This window comes from Lampris incognitus, chromosome 12 (genome assembly GCF_029633865.1).
Source record: "Lampris incognitus isolate fLamInc1 chromosome 12, fLamInc1.hap2, whole genome shotgun sequence".
In the NCBI taxonomy this organism is placed as follows: Eukaryota; Metazoa; Chordata; class Actinopteri; order Lampriformes; family Lampridae; genus Lampris; species Lampris incognitus.
Window position 1 is genome coordinate 5,470,223 of NC_079222.1, and position 19,824 is coordinate 5,490,046.

The window sequence follows — 19,824 nt, forward strand, 5'->3', positions numbered from 1 at the left end:
CTCGTGAAAGTCTTCACTCAAAAATCGTACCGACTGTCTCATCAAAATCAAAAACCACCTGTTATTGTGGAGCCAGTAGTAAGGGCGGGGGGGGGGCGGGGGGGATACCATGATGACAAAATGGAGAGTAACCGTGTTGCTCAGAACCGTGGCTTCCGTGCATAACTGTAGTCCACTGACTTCCGGTTTCTACTGCAGCAGTCAGACCAGTTTCCTGTTTGTTGACGTGTGCTGTTGACAACGGCACAGTTTTCGCAATGGCTGCAAGATTTACCATGGATACATGGTCATTAAATTACTCATCCTCATAACTGATTATGACATAATTATGACATAATTGACTTGATTACTCATCCTCATAACTGATTATGACATAATTATGACATAATTGACTTGATTACTCATCCTCATAACTGATTATGACATAATTATGACATAATTGACTTGATTACTCATCCTCATAATCGTGGACATAACTTGCTATGTACAACTTGAACCTTTCCACCCGCGTGCCGGCAGGTGGAGGTGCAGGTGTGTGGACAGTTGTGGGCGTGTTGACATGTATCCGTGGTAAATCTTGCGAAAAATATGCCATCGTCAGTAGCACGCGCCAACAAGCAGGAAACTGGTGTGACCGCTGCAGCAGAAACCGGAAGTCAGTGGACTACAGTTATGCACAGAGTCCACTGCAAGTTGAACCAGTTTTCAACAGCAGGGGTTCTCAATCAGGTCCTCAGGTACCAGCGTTACTGTTGGTCTTTGTGTTCTGCCAGGTAGTTCTTTACATTCACCTGCTGGTCCAGGTGTGAAACCTCCCTGACTGGAGGCCCTAACAACTGCAACAACAGACGAATGTAACGAGCTACCTGGTGGTACCCGAAGACCTGGTGCCGGTTCCACCACTTGTGTGTAAGTCCTTACTAAGTCTTAGTCTAGTCACTACCATTTACTATGTCAGAATTTGCACTAAAATAAATGAAAACTGGTGACACCACTCCCACTAGTTATTACTTGGATCTTAGCTGATATTCTTAGACATACCTGGCAGGTGGTGTAGTGCTGGAGTTAGCTAACGGAGAACTGTAGCGTTTTATTAAAACAACAGCAACAAGCACCCCTAACTTACACGTTAAACCTAATGATCGGCCAAGACCCTTTTGAACTACTGGAGAACAGGGGAACTATTTAGTGTTCGTGACTCTGACACGGTAGGCCGCATTTTCTTGATTTATTCAACGAAGAGGACACCTTTGTCCGACATGGGCTCGTGAAGCAGGTGTGTAGTTCTGTATTGGCACTTGTGAACAGTTCCTGGCTGCTGAGAAGTCTGCCTAGTAACGGATCTATCACACACCACCAAGACTTGACGAGCTACGACATGACTTCCGTCTGAGTGGTGTAAGCCAAATTGGTAAACGGCTAGTTTACATCTCACTGTTAAAGGGATTTTTCAGGGAGTTGTTCCTCATCCGATGCGAGGGTATAAGGACAGGATGTTGTGTTGCTGTAAAGCCCCTTGAGGCAAATTTGTAACTTGTGAAATTGGGCTCTACAAATAAAACTGACTTGACTTGACTAATCAACACTAAGACCTCAGTAAGGACTTTCCACGCAAACTTCCGTAACAACTTTACAACCCTGTCCCGATGAAAAACCAGCAGTCCTGCTGTGTCTAACGAGCAGATACAGCAGCTGGTAGGAGACCTTCATCAGCATATAGCACAACATCAGTACCTAAAACTCAGGGTCTGTTTGTTTCTGACACAACACTGCTGACTTAATTCACCAACACGAGCTGCTCTCCAGGACTGTGGCCTCACGTCAGTGGAGTAACCACGGCATCCAGAGCGCCTGGTCCCACACGGCCACGGCAACCAAAGTGTAAATCATGTATTTACAGCTGAACTATACAGAAATATACAGTCCATACTCCACTGACACCACATACACTAATGCTTCAGTTCAGTAACAAGCAACGTAATACTGCAAATTAACTGCTTATCTACTCAAGACCAACACACACACAAAAGAAAAAGAAATACAAAAGAAACAGGTTAAAGGTATTGCTTGCGTAGTTTTCTTTCTGCATCAACGAGACAAAATCAGGGGCAGGAAGGAGTTTTGAAAGGTATGTGTGTATTTCCTGTTTTCAAAAGCACATAGAAAAAATATCTATTTTTGGCATTTTTGTCTCTTGACAAATCCTAATTTTCAAACATTCCTCTGCATTAAACAAACCACCCTCTTCCCTCAATGGCCACAGCTGAAAAAACAAGACAAAAACAAAACAAAAACAAACAAGCAAACCGCCAGTCAAACGCTCAGTACATTTGGTAAAAAGCTTCGCCTTCACCAGTTTCAGCCTCCCAGCGAGCTTCTGTGGCTAGCAGGCCCCTGTCAGTTTTTCTAGCATTAAATTCTTATTTTTTGGATTTCCCCCCTTTTTCTCCTCAATTGTATCCGGCCAATTACCCCACTCTTCCGAGCCGTCCCCCAGTCACTGCTCCACCCCCTCTGCCGACCCGGGGAGGGCTGCAGACTACCACATGCCTCCTCCCATACATGTGGAGTCACCAGCTGCTTCGTTTCACCTGACAGTGAGGAGTTTCACCAGGGGGACGTAGTGCGCGGCAGGATCACGCGTTTCCCACCGGTTCCCCCTCCCCCCCGAACAGGCGCCCCAGCCAACCAGAGGAGGCGCTAGTGCAGCAACCAGGACACATACCCACATCCGGCTTCCCACCTGCAGACACGGCCAATTATGTCTATAGGGACGCCCGACCAAGCCGGAGGTAACAAGGGGACTCGAACCTGCGATCCCAGTTGTTGGTAGGCAACGGAATAGACCGCTACGCCACCCGGACGCCCAGCATTAAATGTTTTGAGTAATGTTGACCAGATGGCTTGAGAATTGTTGGTTGTGGTGCTTGCCAGTGCTAAGTAGACTGGGGTTTTTGGAAAAAGCTGATTTTTGAAGTTGAGGTGCGCTTAAAGGACGAGTATGAACACTTAATACAGGCTACATCCTCGGGTTCTCAGGTGCTGCTGTAGATGGTGAAAGTAAAGGCTGCTTCCATGAACACTGAAAACTAAGACATAAAAAAGACAGTTCTTGACAGACTAAGAATAACTTAAGCCACTTTACAAAGAGTGCTCACTTCAAACAGACCTACACAGTTTCTGGAAAAGTAAGCATAGTTTCACTGCAAAGACATCCCTTCTTTTCCCACCATACATTGCGCTTGTCTCAATAATTTTCCGAGTGCTAGCTAGCGTTAAAAGCTGAAATCAACACATACTCAGTACATTTAGGTCCGCCTGCACCTCAGAGGCTCGACGGACGTTCTGTGAACACTGGAGTTTCCTGTTTGTTACATTGAGCATCCCAGTTCCACTACATAAGTAGAACTACACCAAACGGACCATCCCACAAGTCAAATTCCCCACATGCACAAATAGTAAAACAAAAACCCAAATGAGCACTGAATTACAAAGACAGTATTTTATTAACTTTCTTTTTGAATTGTCCAAAAACTTTAAAATGAATTCCTTTCAAAAGAATAGGGAAAAGGACAATTTGAAACTTTGTTGACTTAAATCTACCCCCCCCCCCTCCCAGGTTCTGGTTAGTTAAAAGACAAGTTTGCCGATGCTTTTGTCCATGTGCGATCAGTACTGTTGGGTAACGTAGTCAACTGAAGCAATCGAATCCTCACCGTGTACTATATAGATGGAGAAATCAGTGTTGTCTTGCTCACAGTCTTTCCCACAGCACCTACACGTACCAGAATGCATTGCTGCATGCTAGCTTCTGTATCGTCATCCATAAAATCCTCTGCGCTACTGTTGTGGGACGTCATTTCCACCATTGAAAATTTAACTTAGCTGCGAGAGCAAGGATGTGTTTTTGAACGGTGTCTTTAGAGTAGGTAGGAGTATTACGGTAAGAGTATTAGAAACCCTGCTAGGCTGTAGGTTTTCCGTCCGCTAACTGATGTCACGACACGTCATTTGGCAGACAGAACAAATCCATCTTGTTTCACTGCCTCCAGAGATGTAGAAACGACTGGGAACAACAGCAGGTGTTTTTCATGTGCTATCCCTGTTGTTGATAGAGATAAGTTTGGCGAATTTTACTTTTAAGATTCTGAGTATAGTCTTCTCATCTAGTTTCTTTCCTCCTTGTACGCTTTTCTGTCTCCCTTGGTGACGTCATAGTTTCAAGGTGAACTTCCTGGCACTGGTGATGTTCCTGTTGCATTTGCACCATCCTTGTCACAATCATCTTCGTCAGGACTTTTTGATTCTTCATCACAAGCTTCCTAAGAATGGGAAAAAATGTCATCAAGTAGTTTTAAACATATAGTATCTAATATAAGTATAATAACTGTGTTGACTAAAAAGATATTTTACACATGTAGTTTACACTCAATATGCAGAGCGATAGTATGTATAGTCTACTGTAACCCAGCTACTGGGGTTGCACAAGCCAGAGCATTCTTAGTGTCAGTCCCAACCCCGGATAAATGGGGAGGGTTGCATCAGGAAGGTTATCTGGCGTAAAACCTTTGCCAAATCAAACATGCGGATCATAAATCAGATTTCCATCCCGGATTGGTCGAGGCCTGGGTTAGCGACGACCACCACCGGTATTGTTGGCCAGCAGGGTGCCAGCGGAAACTATGCTACTGTTGGGCAAAGGAGAAGGAGAGGGGGAAGGCATGTGCAGAGGCAGCAGGAGAGGAGGAAGGCTAAGAGTGTGGAGGTGAGAGTTGGAACTTTGAGTGAAAGCCACTTAATTTTACATTGTATTCTTACAACAAATTGTATTCTTACAATTAATTTGTTCTCTGCATTTAACCCATCCTATTGTATAGGAGCAGTGGGCAGCTACAGCGCCCGGGGACCAACTCCACTGCCTTGGTCAGGGGCACAGGCAGGAGTATTAATCCTAACATGCATGTCTTTTTGATAGTGGAAGGAAACTGGAGAACCCAGAGGAAACCCATGCAGACATGGGGAGAACATGTAAACTCCACACAGAAAGGACCTGGGATGGCCTGAGGTTGGAATCCATGACCTTCTTGCTTTGAGGCAACAGTGTTAACCACTCTGCCACCGTGCTGCCCAATGTTGAATGTTGGCACTATCACTGGTAAAGGAAGCGAGCTGGCTGATATGATGGTGAGACAGAAAGTAGATATACTGTGTGTGCAAGAGACCAGGTGGAAGGGAAGTATGGCCAGAAGAATGGAAGGTGGGTTCAAACTCTTCTACCATGGTACAGATGAGAGGATAAATGGGGTAGGGGTAATTCTGAAGGAAGAGTATGTTAAGAGCATGATGGAGGTGAAGAGAATGTTGGACAGAGTGATGAGTATGAAGCTGAAAATCGAAGGTGTGATGTTGAACGTTATCAGCGCATATGCCCCGCAAGTTGGGTGTAAGATGGAAGAGAAAGAAGAATTCTGGAGTGAGTTGGATGAAGTGGTGGAGAGGGTACCCAAGGAGGAGAGAGTGGTGATTAGAGAGACTTCAATGGGCATGTTGGTGAAGGGAACAGAGGTGATGAGGAAGTGATGGGTAAGTATGGAGTCAAGGAGAGGAATATGGAAGGACAGATGGTGGTGGATTCTGCAAAAAAGGATGGAAATGGCTGTGGTGAATACATATGTTTCAAGAAGAGGGAGGAACACAGGGTGACATTTAAGAGTGGAGGAAAGTGCCCACAAGTGGGCTATAGCTTATCCAGGAGGCACGATCTGAAAGGGATTGGAGACTGCAAGGTGGTGCCAGGGTAGTACGTAGCTAGGCAGCATCGGATGGTGGTCTGTAGGATGATTGTGGAGATCAAGAAGATGAAGAGTGAAGGCAGAGCTAAGTATAAAAAGGTGAGGCGACAGCACTAACCACTGCGCCGCCATGTTATGCATATGACAGGGTGCCGAGAGAGGAGGTGTGGTATTGTATGAGGAAGTCGGGAGTGGCAGAGAAGTATGTAGGAGTGGTGCAGGATATGTATGAGGGAAGTGTGACAGTGGTGAGGTGTGCAGTTGGAATGACAGATGGGTTCAAGGTGGAGGTGGGATTACATCAAGGATCGGCTCTGAGCCCTTTCTTGTTTGCAATGGTGATGGACAGGTTGACAGACAAGATCAGGCAGGAGTCTCTGTGGACTATGATGTTCACAAATGACATCGTGATCTGTAGTGAGAGTAGGGGGAAGGTTGAGGAGAGCCTGGAGACGTGGAGGTATGCACTGGAGAGAAGAGGAATGAAAGTGAGCAAGACAGAATACCTATGCGTGAATGAGAGGGAGGACAGTGGAATGGTGAGGATGCAAGGAGTAGAGGTGGTGAAGGCATATGAGTTTAAATACTTGGGGTCAACTGTCCAAAGTAAAGGTGAGTGCAGAGGAGAGGTGAAGAAGAGAGTGCAGGCAGGGTGGAGTGGGTGGAGAAGAGTGTCAGGAGTGATTTGCAACAGAAGGGGACCAGCAAGAGTTAAAGGGAAGGTTTACAAGATGGTAGTGAGACCAGCTATGTTGTATGGTTTGGAGACAGTGGGACTGACGAAAAGACAGGAGGAGCAGGTGGAGGTGGCAGAGTTGAAGATGATAAGATTTTCATTGGGAGTGATGAAGAAGGACAGGATTAGGAAGGAGTATACTAGAGGGCCAGCTCAGGTTGGACGGTTTGGAGACAAAGAAAGAGAGACAAGATTGAGATGGTTTGGACATGTGTGGAGGAGAGATGCTGGGTATATTGGGAGAAGGATGCTGAATTTGGAGCTGCCAGGCAAGAGGAGAAGAGGAAGGCCAAAGAGGAGGTTAATGGATGTGGTCAGGGAGGACATGTAGGTAGCTGGTGTGACAGAGGAAGATGCAGAGGACAGGAAGAGATGGAAACGGATGATCCGCTGTGGCGCCCCCTAACGGGAGCAGCTGAAAGTAGTAGTAGTAGTAGATGTATAGTCTACTGTCTATATGCAGTAGGATTGAGGTGATAAGACGAATACATCAGGAATCAACGATGGGCTAAGTCCAGCACCAGTGGATTCTTTTTGGTCAATTTAAAGCCCTTTATTTTTGTTATATAAATTTCTGCACCTTTGAGCACTCAAGGAAGGCATCAAGCATAAGGCAAATACGCAAGTGTGTCATGAATAGTCAGAGTGGAAAAGGTTTGGCTTCATTCAGGATATGTAGCCTACGTCCAACAACACAACCCACTGCGTATCAATCAAGGCACAGTCATATCCACACATTTGTTTGGATAATGTGCGTCAATTGACAGCTGAGTAGGTTAGCTCTATTGTGTTTTTCATTCAGAGGCTGCAAGTAACTGCATGGTTCATTGTAACAGAACATGGTTGCTATTTATTTTTTAATGGCATTAGACAAGCAGATGTTTCAGGCGAAGGCTGTGCTGAGACATCTGCTTGTCTATCTGTCACCTGAACACATCAGCAATGGCCCATCATCCATCCATCCATCCATTATCCAAACCGCTCATCCTACACGGGGTTGGGGGGGATGCTGGAGCCTATCTCAGCAGTCATTGGGCGGCAGGCGGGGAGACACCCTGGACAGGCCACCAGGCCATCACAGGGCCAGTTACGGCCAAAAGGAAAAATGTACCATATCACCCAACCCTAATATGTATAGCCTACTGTCTATATGTGGTGATTGGTATAGTCTACTGTCAATGTGCAGCAATATATATATATATATATATATATATATATATATATATATATATATATATTTATATATAGCCATTATCTTAAACCGCTTATCCTGCCCCCAGGGTCGCGGGGATGCTGGAGCCTATTCCTGCAGTCATTGGGCAGCAGGTGGGGATATATACGTAGTCTACTGTCTATATATAATTATATGGATTGTCTAGTGATGTTTAGTTTACTGTCTGTGTAGTGATACTATGTAGTCTACTGTCTATATTAAGTAATGTGTATAGTCTACTGTCTATATTAAGTAATGTGTATAGTCTACTGTCTATATGTACATTAAACTGCTGTGGAGTATAGATATCACAGCAGATAACAGGCATCACTCAACAATGAGCAACAGAGGCCAAGAGTGTGCAGGTTTTGGTTCCCACTGGGCTTCACAACAGGGGATTTCACTGGTAATTTCCCCCTTGGAGGAAGGTGTGCTAGTCAGCAAACACTGCTGCTGTGCAGTCTTGTTGGAATGAACTCCTGCATACACTCAGTGGTCTGATGTAGTGTTTTGTAGTCTACTTTCTACAGGAGTGATGTCTACTGTGTACATGTAGTGATTTGTATATCAGTAGTATTGCTTTGTATAGTCTACTGTCTACAGTAGTGATATTTCTACTGTGTACATGTAATAATTTGTATATCAGTAGTAGAGATTGGTATAGTCTGCTGTCTACAGTAGTGATATTTCTACTGTGTACATGTAGTAATTTGTATATCAACAGTAGTGATATTTCTAGTGTGTACATGTACTAATTTGTATATCAACAGTAGTGATATTTCCACTGTGTACATGTAGTAACTTGTATATAAACAGTAGTGCTATTTCTACTGTGTACATGTAGTAATTTGTATATCAACAGTAGTGACTGGTATAGTCTGCTGTCTACAGTAGTGATATTTCTAGTGTGTACATGTAGTAATTTGTATATCAACAGTAGTGCTATTTCTACTGTGTACATGTAGTAATTTGTATATCAACAGTAGTGCTATTTCTACTGTGTACATGTAGTAATTTGTATATCAACAGTAGTGACTGGTATAGTCTGCTGTCTACAGTAGTGATATTTCTAGTGTGTACATGTACTAATTTGTATATCAACAGTAGTGATATTTCCACTGTGTACATGTAGTAACTTGTATATCAACAGTAGTGCTATTTCTACTGTGTACATGTAGTAATTTGTATATCAACAGTAGTGACTGGTATAGTCTGCTGTCTACAGTAGCGATATTTCTAGTGTGTACATGTAGTAATTTGTATATCAACAGTAGTGCTATTTCTACTGTGTACATGTAGTAATTTGTATATCAACAGAAGTGACTGGTGTAGTCTGCTGTCTACAGTAGTGGTATCTCTAGTGTGTACATGTAGTAATTTGTATATCAACAGTAGTGCTATTTCTACTGTGTACATGTAGTAATTTGTATATCAACAGTAGTGCTATTTCTACTGTGTACATGTAGTAATTTGTATATCAACAGTAGTGACTGGTATAGTCTGCTGTCTACAGTAGTGATATTTCTAGTGTGTACATGTAATTTGTATATCAACAGTAGTGATATTTCTACTGTGTACATGTAGTAACTTGCATATCAACAGTAGTGCTATTTCTACTGTGTACATGTAGTAATTTGCATATCAACAGTAGTGATATTTCTACTGTGCACATGTAGTAATTTGTATATCAGTAGTAGTGACTGGTATAGTCTGCTGTCTACAGTAGTGATATTTCTAGTGTGTATATGTAGTAATTTGTATATCAACAGTAGTGCTATTTCTACTGTGTACATGTAGTAATTTGTATATCAACAGTAGTGATATTTCTACTGTGTACATGTAGTAATTTGTATATCAGTAGTAGTGATTGGTATAGTCTGCTGTGTACAGTAGTGATATGTCTACTGTGTACATGTAGTAATTTGTATATCAACAGTAGTGATATTTCTAGTGTGTACATGTAGTAATTTGTATATCAACAGTAGTGATATTTCTACTGTGTACATGTAGTAATTTGTATATCAACAGTAGTGATATTTCTACTGTGCACATGTAGTAATTTGTATATCAATAGTAGTGATATTTGTACTGTGTACATGTAGTAATTTGTATATCAGCAGTAGTGATTGGTATAGTCTGGTGTCTACAGTAGTGATATTTGTATTGTGTACATGTAGTAATTTGTATATCAACAGTAGTGATATGTCTACTGTGTACATGTAGTAACTTGTATAGTGATTGGTGTAGTAACTTGTATAGTGACTGGTATAGTGTGCTGTGTACAGTAGTGGTACGGCTATTGTCCACACGTAGTATCCAATGTAAGTACAATTCGCAGTATGAAGTACAAGTACGTGAGCCACATCACCTTAACCCTGGGTCTCCGGTTCGGCACGCGCGACTTCATCCTCTGCGAGAGCGCCACGAGCTTCTTGTGCCGCTGCTTCCGCTTGGCGGCGGTTTCCTCCTCGGCACGCTTCCGCTTGGGCTCCCGCGCGGGAGCGGGAGCGGCCGCGGCGGCCGCGTCCCCGTCGGAATCCGAGTCCTGCCTCCGCAGCCTGGTGCGCTTCGTCGGCTGGCCTCTCCTCTTCGGCCCGGGCCCCGTCGCGCCGCCCTGCTTGTCGTCGTGGCTGTCGCCGGCGGTGGAGCTGTCGCTGGCGAGGAAGGAGCGCTTGCGGCGCGCCACGGCGCGGCTGTCGTCGCTGGACGTCCCCGCGGACGAGTTGCCGCTGCCGTCGGCCCCCTCGTCGCTCTGGCCCTCGTCGGCCGGGGAGTCGTCGCTGCCGCTGCCGCTGCCGCTGAACTCGGACTCGGAGCCCTCGCTGCTCGTACTGCTACTGCCGAAGGAGCCCTCGTCGCTGTCGTCCAGGATGGAGGCGGGCAGACCGATCTGCCTCTTCTTCCGCGACTCGGCCGCCTTCGTCTTCCGCATCGACGCGAAGACCTTGCGTTTGTACAAGCTCTCCATCTTGGCAGGGCTGACGGAGTAACGACTGACGGAGTAACGACTGACGGAGTAACATCCGAGATCGCGGCCGCGGGCGCGCCGAGCAGGAGCCGGAGCCGGAGCGGTAGTGCGCTAGTAGGCGGTAGGCTGCCCGGCAGCTACGCGAGAAGAGCCGCGACACTTCCACTGAAGCGCGAACGACCCGCGTCCCCCCGTCGGCGGGGAGCCTCGCAGCGAGCAGGCGGCGTGACGCGGGGAGTTTTGCGGGATGGGGGAGAGAGAGTTGTCGCGGAGGGGGAGGTAGAGGGGGGGGGGCGCGTTTTGTATCGGCACCCTTATTGTGACGTTTCGCGCTCGACGTCGTTCCCCTCCGCTTTGACTCTCTTACCCCGAACCGGAAACGGCGAGGCTGTGCCAGAGAATAAGACGTATATTCAGAAAGTCGGCTTTTTTTGTTTCGTCCGAAGTTGTCGGAAACGTGACTACGTTTTAATTTATTCGAAAATTTATTAATAATTATAATAATCCAAAAAAAGTTAAACTCAATCGAGCGGTTACCTCGTGAATAATTTAACTGTTACCTTGACAATGACTGACGAGCCAAATAAGGAAGTCGATGCGGTCCGGCATTAATTACAAACCGATGTGAAACAAAGCTCAGTTGGCCGGTTCCCATCCCGCGAAGGATCCTGCCCCACACCTTCCGAGACGAAACGTTTTAGTACCAACAATCATTGATATGGTTTGTTTTTTGCTTTTGACCTCATTTTGATTCTTGCAATTGATTTTTGTTAAGGAAATAAAATTCCAAAGTTTAAAACATCAAACATTATTGTATTTCATTTGCTCTAATGCAGTGTTTCTCAACCGGGGGTCCGCGGACCCCTAGTGGTCCGTGGTGTAATTGCAAGGGGTCCGTGAAAATAAAATATCTTTAAAAAAAAGATCCTATGACATTTATAGAAATAGGATTATTTTACTCAAATGTGACTGAGACCTTTATCTACCTAAACTATAAAGGGTAACAGGACTTTTTTCTCTAATTACATCTGTTTCACAAGTGTAATTTATTGTATTTTAATAAGAGATCTCGCTCCCGTTTGCATTGTTAAAAGTTACTGAATACATATTCTGTTACATATATCTGAAAGTTACTGCATAAGAATTCTGTTTTGTTAACTATATCTAAGTTACAACTGAAAGCTCTTATTTTTGCCCCAAAGAGTGAATAAATGCTATAATGCAATTTAAAATGCAGTTTCTACTGTTTCAATCAAATTGCAACCCCCCCTCCCCCAAGATCGGGTGGAGGGGTCCTCAGGGTAGATCAAAAATACGCAGGGGGTCCAGGACCCCAAAAAGGTTGAGAACCACTGCTCTAATGCATCTATAAACACACTGATTTTGCCAAATATCCGCTATGCTTTTGTTACAAATATCACAGTCATAAAGTAAAATCATACAGTCATATAGTACATCAGGGTCCCCCAATTAGTTTTCCCCAAGGGCCAAATTATGTCATGTATGCCAAGCCAAGGTCCAAAACGTCGTGGTTTTTTTCTCGTTGTGTCAGTAAACGTTGTTTTATGTGCAGATGTTGCTGCTGTTGTGGTAACAATAATAATTATTATCACCATTGTTGTTATTAAAATGCAACTTGATTATTATTATTATCATCATCATTAATATTATTAGTAATAGTTGTAGTAGTGGTGGTGGTGGCGGTGGTAGTAATTTAAGCCTAGGATTCTCAAAGCCTCTGTTGAGGGTCACACAAGAAAAAAAAGCACTCTTGAAAAAAAATAAGTCCAAAACCAGCCATTTAATTGTGGACAAGAATAAATAAATTGATGTTCATTCATCAATCAGTGAGAGAAGTGAGAGTGAGTGAGAGACGTGAGGATGAGGCAATCCTTCCGATGTTGGGCCTGTATTCTGTTGTGGTAAGAAGCCTGGGGCACTGGCCAAGATGTGCACTGGAGAGTCTGTTTCTTTCCTGGTGCTTGATTGAGTTTACTGAAGAAAACGATGACTCACATGTGTACGTGGAGGGGGAAATAGTGGGTAGGAGCAGTGCAGCAGCTCTCACGTTTTTGAATTGAGCTTGGGAAACCACGTTGATCCAAAAGTCACTCACCCCAAAGTCCTTGTGCTGTGCTTCGAGCGACTCAGATGTTCCCATCTCCAAGACCTCCCTCCATCTGAAGAGTTGCCTCTCCTCTGGAAGGCACCAGCATTTGCCCTCTGCAATCCCCTGGCCGTCAGCCAAAACAGAGAACGGCTGTCTCAGGACGAAGATGTCACCTGAGAGTTTACGGGAGCTTTCAATTCGTTCCTTGAAGTTTTCTGCCAGGCTCGTCATGAAATCCTTCATTGCTGGATCCTCCTGCATTTCGTTCTTCTCGCAGTGCTCCTGCGGATGTGAAAGTGTAACTTTCTTCCGTGAACGTCTCTCTCCAGAAGGTTCAGCTTTGACCGGAAAGCTTCAACTGCCTTGTGCATGTCCGCAACATTGTGGTTCTTGCCTTTTAGTTGCAGATTAAGGTGATTTAGATGAGACTTGATGTCACAAAAAAAAACCCCAAAAAAAACATGCCATCCATCACCTTAATGTCACTTAAAAACCTCTGATATTCTTGGGCCTTTTGGCTCCGCAGTCCGGATAAAAACCACTCGAGCTCGTCGAGCAGGTCGCATGCCCTCTTCAGCATGGCCTTTGCTCATCATCATGCAGCAAAAGATCCTTGTGCTTCTGCTGACATTTCCTCCAGCAGTGCTCTGGAAAGGCAGCTGACTTTTTGTAAATACATTAAAAAGTAAAATATAGCGCTTGCATAAGTATTCAACCCCCACATATCAGTATTTTATAGAGTACCCTCTGCTGCAATAACAGCCATGACTGTCTTGGGGTAAGTATGTGCAAGCTTCGCACCTTCTTCTGGGCAGAATTTGTGCAGGTCTTGCAGGCCGGTGGGATGGCGCCTCTGGACCAGTGGTGCCTCTGCTAACAATTTGGGAGGGGGTGCAATTTACCTTGGCGCAGCACACCTGACAGGTGCTTTAATGGCCACACAGTCACAGAGTTATTAAGAAGGACCATGTAGCCTATAGAGTTCATCAACTCTATAGGCTACATGGTCCTTACATTGTCCGCACAGCACGGCACTACATTCTTCCCGAGTAACCCACCAAATCAAAACCTGTTTGTACACGTGAACTCCAACACTGATAAAAACTAGAACGGGAAATGTCATTTTATCAGTTCGTTTATTATTTTTATCTTTTGTTTTGTAAAGTGGAGCGTTATATCTTCCAAGTCCAGAAAAGACCGACCAGGCTTTCTCTCCCTTCCCCACACCACCCAATCAGAACTACAGACAGAACACCCTGCAAATAAAAAAACACGATGAAATGATCATAAAATATAAGTGGATAGTTTCAGCTTGCCGTCATTTAAGACATTAGACTGAAGTGCGTGATTTATATTGTAGTATATTCTGATATATATATCGGCTGACCAATATATCGGCTGACCTATATATCGGCTGACCTATATATCGGCTAAGCTTCTGGCGTCCGGGCGGGCGGGGTTGGCATATCGAGTGCCGGTCCATTTAACGTCTTTTCACCGTTTGTCGAGATTCGCCAGGGCAACGGTGGGCTTCGGTCCGGGGGTTCGAGCCCGCGTCCGAGCCGGCAGAGCGGGTTCGACGCAGGACACCCTGGAGGTTTCGACGCCCTGTGCGGTTTGAGCCCGTCGGCGGGTCTCCTCCGGCCGCGCCGGCGCCGGCCCGCAGGACGCGCGGTGCTTCTTCAGCCGGCGCACGTCCTCAGTGAGCCGGTTTTTCTCCAGGGCCGCGCGCCTGTATCTGGCGTGAAGGAGATCCGTCTCCTTGCGGATCTGGATCAGGGTCTCTCCGGCCTCGAGCGCAGACCTCTCGAGCGCGTCCCTTTCCCGGCAGAGGTCAACCAGTTCCGCGCGTAAAAGGCGGTTGTGCGTCAACGCGTCCGGTACGAACTCCGCAGCCGCGTTTCCGGCTCTTGAAAGCCGTTTTCCGTACCACTCCCTCTCGAACACCTCCAGGGTCCGGGTCAGACCCTTACGGACGAGGACGTTGCGGAGAAAATCATCTACCGTGACCGGGATCGCGTCGGGGACGGAAGCCGTCGCCGTGTCCCGGGTCGGCCCCAGGTCCTCCCGCGCGTCTCCGTCCGGCGGACCCGTCTCGCCGTCGGCGAGGGTGTTGTCGCCACGGGAGCGACCCGCTTCTGAGGCGGATGCTGACGTTGTGTCCGAAAAAGAGGCCTCGTCGACACCCGCATCGACTTTTCCCGTCGCCATGTTCGTTTATCTCGCGTTTTGTGCACCTGTTGCCATGGTCACCGCTAACTTCCGACCGGAGCCTTAAATCTGAATAGTGGAGAGTTTCCCCGTTGCCATGGTCACCGCTAACTTCCGACCGGAGCCTTAAATCTGAATAGTGGAGAGTTTCCCCGTTGCCATGGTCACCGTTAACTTCCGGCCGGCGCCTTAAGCAGAGAGATGAGACAATTACGTGACTCAGATTTGGACACACTGGACTAAACAGTACACGTTTCAAAATAGGCAAACACAACACAGGCAGACGTGACTACTGTGGGCACGGAGAAATAACACAGCACGTTATTATTAAATCTCAGAAAAATAAAAATACAATTTGATTTAATAGATATTCTACATAAGAACTCAACGGAGTGTTATACAATATTATTTCAGTATCTTACGGGGACTAATTTGATTGAGAGGATTTGAGTTTTTTGTGTGGGGGGGAAATAGTGTAATAGACATTCTGAGTCACACTCCATAGCAGGTGGTGGCGGTAATCCACCAATTAATTGTTTGCCGACCGCCAATAAACACCGAGAAGAAGAGAAGAAGAAGCAGCAGAAGAAGAAGAAGAAGAAGAAAATCTGAAAAGTAGGCCATTTGTTTAGTTACCCTACAATGGCTTGTAAATATGGTGTTTGTTTGGTGATACACTTTAATTTCTAAAGCAGATTTGGCTATTTTTCACGAAACATGCCTTATTGTGAACTTTTGTGCTCAGCTTCAATAGAATAGCAATCAGGAGGAGCAATTTATTGTCATTTTTTAGACATACTTGCATACACAAAGAAACGAATTTTCATTTCCCCCAGCCCACAAGAGTGTAATACAAGAGTAACATTATTGTCAGTGTGAAGATTGTAAATGGCTCCTGCTTTGAAATATTGACCTCTGAACCTTGACCTCAGTCACCGCAGTGAGCTGGATTCCTCTTTGACTGGATCTGGAGTCTATTTGTATTCGTATCGGTGAATAACCACTATGTGAAGAGATGATAGCGGCCGTCTGAACCTACTAGTAGGTGTAGCAGGCCCCTCCTAACCCGTATCTATGATGCTGATAACCACTGATAATTCCTATTCACCCATCCATTATCCAAACCGCTTATCCTGCACTCAGGGTCGCGGGGATGCTGGAGTCTATCCCAGCAGTCATTGGGTGGCAGGCAGGGAGACACCCTGGACAGGCCGCCATCCATCACAGGGCCCACACACACATTCACACCTAGAAACAATTTAGTATGGCCGATTCACCTGACCTACCTGTCTTAGGACTGTGGGAGGAAACCGGAGCACATGCAAACTCCACACAGAGGATGACCCAGGATGATCCCCAAGGTTGGACTACCCCGGGGCTTGAACCCAGGACCTTCAATCAATCAATCAAGTTGCATTTTATATAGCGTTTTTCTAGCTGCAACAGCCACTCAAAGCGCTTTATATTTCTGGTCAAATCTGAATTCAGACACCTGTTATAACAGAACACAAGCCGTTTTCTGTACAATCGCTACCTATTTCATATGCGTAAGGCCACCAAAATGTGATTTACAACAATTAACTTATTCACACGTGTATTACAAAAAGATTTGACATGGGCCGTTTGAGACTATTGACATTAAGCGGAGCAGTGACAGACCTTAGTCGTCAAGAAGTCACAAACCTTCTTGCTGTGAGGCGACCACTGCGCCACTATGTCGCCCAACTCCCACTGAATCGAGTGATAACATTCAAAGTGGGTCATCAGTGCCCTGAAATATGGAAGTAATCACTTTAAGAAAAGCTAATGAAAGAAACGGTTAACTGACAATAAAAGTCTTTTCTGTTTTGCATTTCTGCAAAGGCAGGTTATGAAATAGCCACGCTTCTTTCAGAGAAGAGAGGTTACAGCCAGCTGGGTTCGGTGCTTTGGTGGCGACTCTATTTTCAATATTCTGAGCTCACAACACATTGTGATAGAAAGGCAAGATGGTACCCCACTGTCCATTTGCAATACTTTACAGCAACTGCATCCAAAAATCATGGCACATTACAATGTATACAATATTAACCTACACAATATAGCATAAGTATAATGTGCTGATATGTGTTGTGGCTCTGGTAACATGTTGATATAACAAATGTGGTCTTAAAGGCTGCATTACAGTAAAGTGAGACCGTTTTCTGAACTTATTCCACTGTTTTAGTGACAAGTATTTAGTGAAAAATATAATGGTACTTGATCTTGTCAATATTGCCAAGCCCCAATCCAATCCTCCATAACATTAAATCAAATAACAAAGCAATTAAAGCAACAATAAAAACATCCAGATACTTTGTATGATGATGTGAAGCTTCCCTGTAAAAATAAGTCATAATTATGGCAATTTGTTATTAAAAAAAACACAAGTTCAATATGAAAAAACTCACTTAACAGTAAACTATTTAGAAAAATGTTTTGTCAATGTTTATAAAACATGTTGATAGTATTAATTTCTCTATCATAAATATACTTTCATTGGTATCAAAGAATCTCCACTACCAACATATGAATGTTAAGTCACATCTTGAATGTTTATTTAGAAGAAAAATACAAGTAAGCTCTGTCAAGGTATAAAATATATTTTAAATAAACCATTTTTTCTGTTACTTATTTTCTTCATTTCTGAAAACACCCCCATCAAAAAAAATTAGTGACAGGAAATGTTTAGAAACTTCACGGTAATGATGGAATACTTTCAACTTACCAACCATCTTGTTCACATAAAACTAATAGTCAACAGTAAACTGGGAAAACGTGTTAAGTTCCCAGCATTCAGTTGGAGATGTCTTGTGGAATTCGACCAATCAGATCGCTCCCTGTGAGCGCCGACCAGCTGCCGGTTGTTGCTGATGGGAGGCTGAAGCAACAGTTCACTGGGAGGATGGACTGGTGCTACTGGTGAGGAGGCTGGTTATGTTGACGAGGTTATCTGTTGATACTGGTCTTGTTCGAGGGGAAAAAAGGTCACATGACCCCCGGGAGGCTGGTGGAATGAGGGGTGCTGTCAACAGAGAGAAACAGATCACGAGTTAGCATGACAGATGTAGGTAGACAGGGCAAGGCCTCTAAAGTCAAACTAATCTAATATAATTTAATAAAATCTAAACAGGATTGAATCTCATTTAATCAAAACCTGTAGGGGTGTACCTCTCATTCTGAGACCAATTTAATTAATATATTGAAAGCCAACTACCTGATGCATCTAGATGTTTTTTCAGCAATCAAAAGGTCAAAACAATTTGATACAGCCCTTTCTCAATAAAATATATCCCAATATAATATATATCCCAATATAATATATACATTCCATTTCAGTTGTGCTAATGTAATGGTTTTGTGACTGGTTGCAAGAGGAAATGCTAGAAGATCTACATCTACTCAGTCCGGTCCTGGGAGACAGGGAGAGGAGGACGGTGGTAACATCCTATTTGGGGTCTCATGTGTAGGTGGTAAAAACTGGAAACTGTTTTATAACCAGGACATGACTGATGTGCATGGTGATGCCCCCAGTGGTCAGGGAGAGGAACACAGGAAGCTGGTTTCATTTGAGTGACGACAGGCAGAGAGAGAGAGAGAGAGAGAGAGAGAGAGAGAGAGAGAGAGAGAGAGAGAGAGAGAGAGAGAGAGAGAGAGAGAGAGAGAGAGAGAGAGCGAGAGGGAGACACAGAGAGAGAGAGAGAGAGAGAGAGTGAGAGAGAGACACAGAGAGAGAGCGAGTGAGACACAGAGAGAGAGAGAGACAGAGAGAGAGAGCGAGAGGGAGACAAAGAGAGAGAGAGACAGAGAGAGCGAGAGGGAGACACAGAGAGAGAGAGAGCGAGACAGAGAGAGCGAGAGAGAGACACAAACAGAGCACCAGAGAGGGAGAGAGAGCAAGAGAGAGAGAAACAAAGGCAAAAGAAGCAGCAATGGTAATTATTAAATGCTAAAAGAAGTAAAGATATCTAGTATTGGACTTTACCGATACACTGAAGCCTGCACTGATTTTTTTGTGTGTGTGGCTTTTCCCCCCCTTTTTCTCCCCAATTGTATCCGGCCAATTACCCAACTCTTCTGAGCCGTCCCGGTCTCTGCTCCACCCCCTCTGCTGATTCGGGGAGGGCTGCAGACTACCACATGCCTCCTCCCATACATGTGGAGTCACCAGCCGCTTCTTTTCACCTGACAGTGAGGAGTTTCACCAGGGGGACGTAGCGTGTGGCAGGATCACGCTATTCCTCCCAGTCACCCCCCCCCCCCGAACAGGCGCCCCAACCGACCAGAGGAGGCGCTAGTGCAGCGACCAGGACACATACCCACATCTGGCTTCCCACCTGCAGACACGGCCAATTGTGTCTGTAGGGACGCCCGACCAAGCCGGCGGTAACACGGGGATTTGAACTGGCGATCCCCGTGTTGGTAAACAGAATAGACTGCTACACTACCTGGACGCCAACAATGATCAATTTCATACGTACTCCACGTGTAGTTCTTCTCTCCTTAGCCAACCCCCCCCCATTCCTCTATTTCCCAACCTCAGTGTAGTATATTCTACTGTGGGTCCAAAAGATGGAATTCTGGCCTTTATTTTTTTTATTTACATTTGTCTTCACAGCAGTTTAAAAGAGCCCCAAAATCACTTCTATTCTTTTTTCTTTAATTTATTTCTGATTTTCCCTTTTTTCTCCCAATTTAGTGGCCAATCGATCCCTATTTTAGTTCAAACACCCACCCTCGTACTGTATGCATTCGCCAACTGCATCTCTCCGGCCA

General features: G+C 44.9%; 2 protein-coding genes across 3 annotated transcripts; both read right to left on the bottom strand.

Moving 5' to 3' along the window:
* Positions 1 to 226: 226 nt before the first annotated feature.
* ccdc82 (coiled-coil domain containing 82) lies at positions 227 to 11,503 on the bottom strand. Its single transcript, XM_056290646.1, has 2 exons — positions 10,110 to 11,503; positions 227 to 4,322 (listed from the first exon to the last, which is right to left on the bottom strand). The coding sequence occupies exons 1-2, from the start codon at positions 10,707 to 10,709 to the stop codon at positions 4,221 to 4,223; spliced, it is 702 nt and encodes a 233-aa protein (XP_056146621.1). The 5' UTR covers positions 10,710 to 11,503; the 3' UTR covers positions 227 to 4,220.
* A 1,905-nt stretch (positions 11,504 to 13,408) lies between these two features.
* LOC130121971 (uncharacterized) lies at positions 13,409 to 18,324 on the bottom strand. Of its 2 annotated transcripts, XM_056290968.1 has the most exons (3): positions 17,777 to 18,324; positions 16,714 to 17,388; positions 13,409 to 15,218 (listed from the first exon to the last, which is right to left on the bottom strand). In XM_056290968.1, exon 3 carries the CDS (start codon positions 15,028 to 15,030, stop codon positions 14,314 to 14,316), a length of 717 nt encoding a protein of 238 aa, XP_056146943.1. In that variant the 5' UTR covers positions 15,031 to 15,218; positions 16,714 to 17,388; positions 17,777 to 18,324; the 3' UTR covers positions 13,409 to 14,313. The 2 variants fall into 2 exon arrangements, with proteins under 2 accessions (XP_056146943.1, XP_056146944.1); XM_056290969.1 differs by lacking the exon at positions 16,714 to 17,388.
* Positions 18,325 to 19,824: the final 1,500 nt, after the last annotated feature.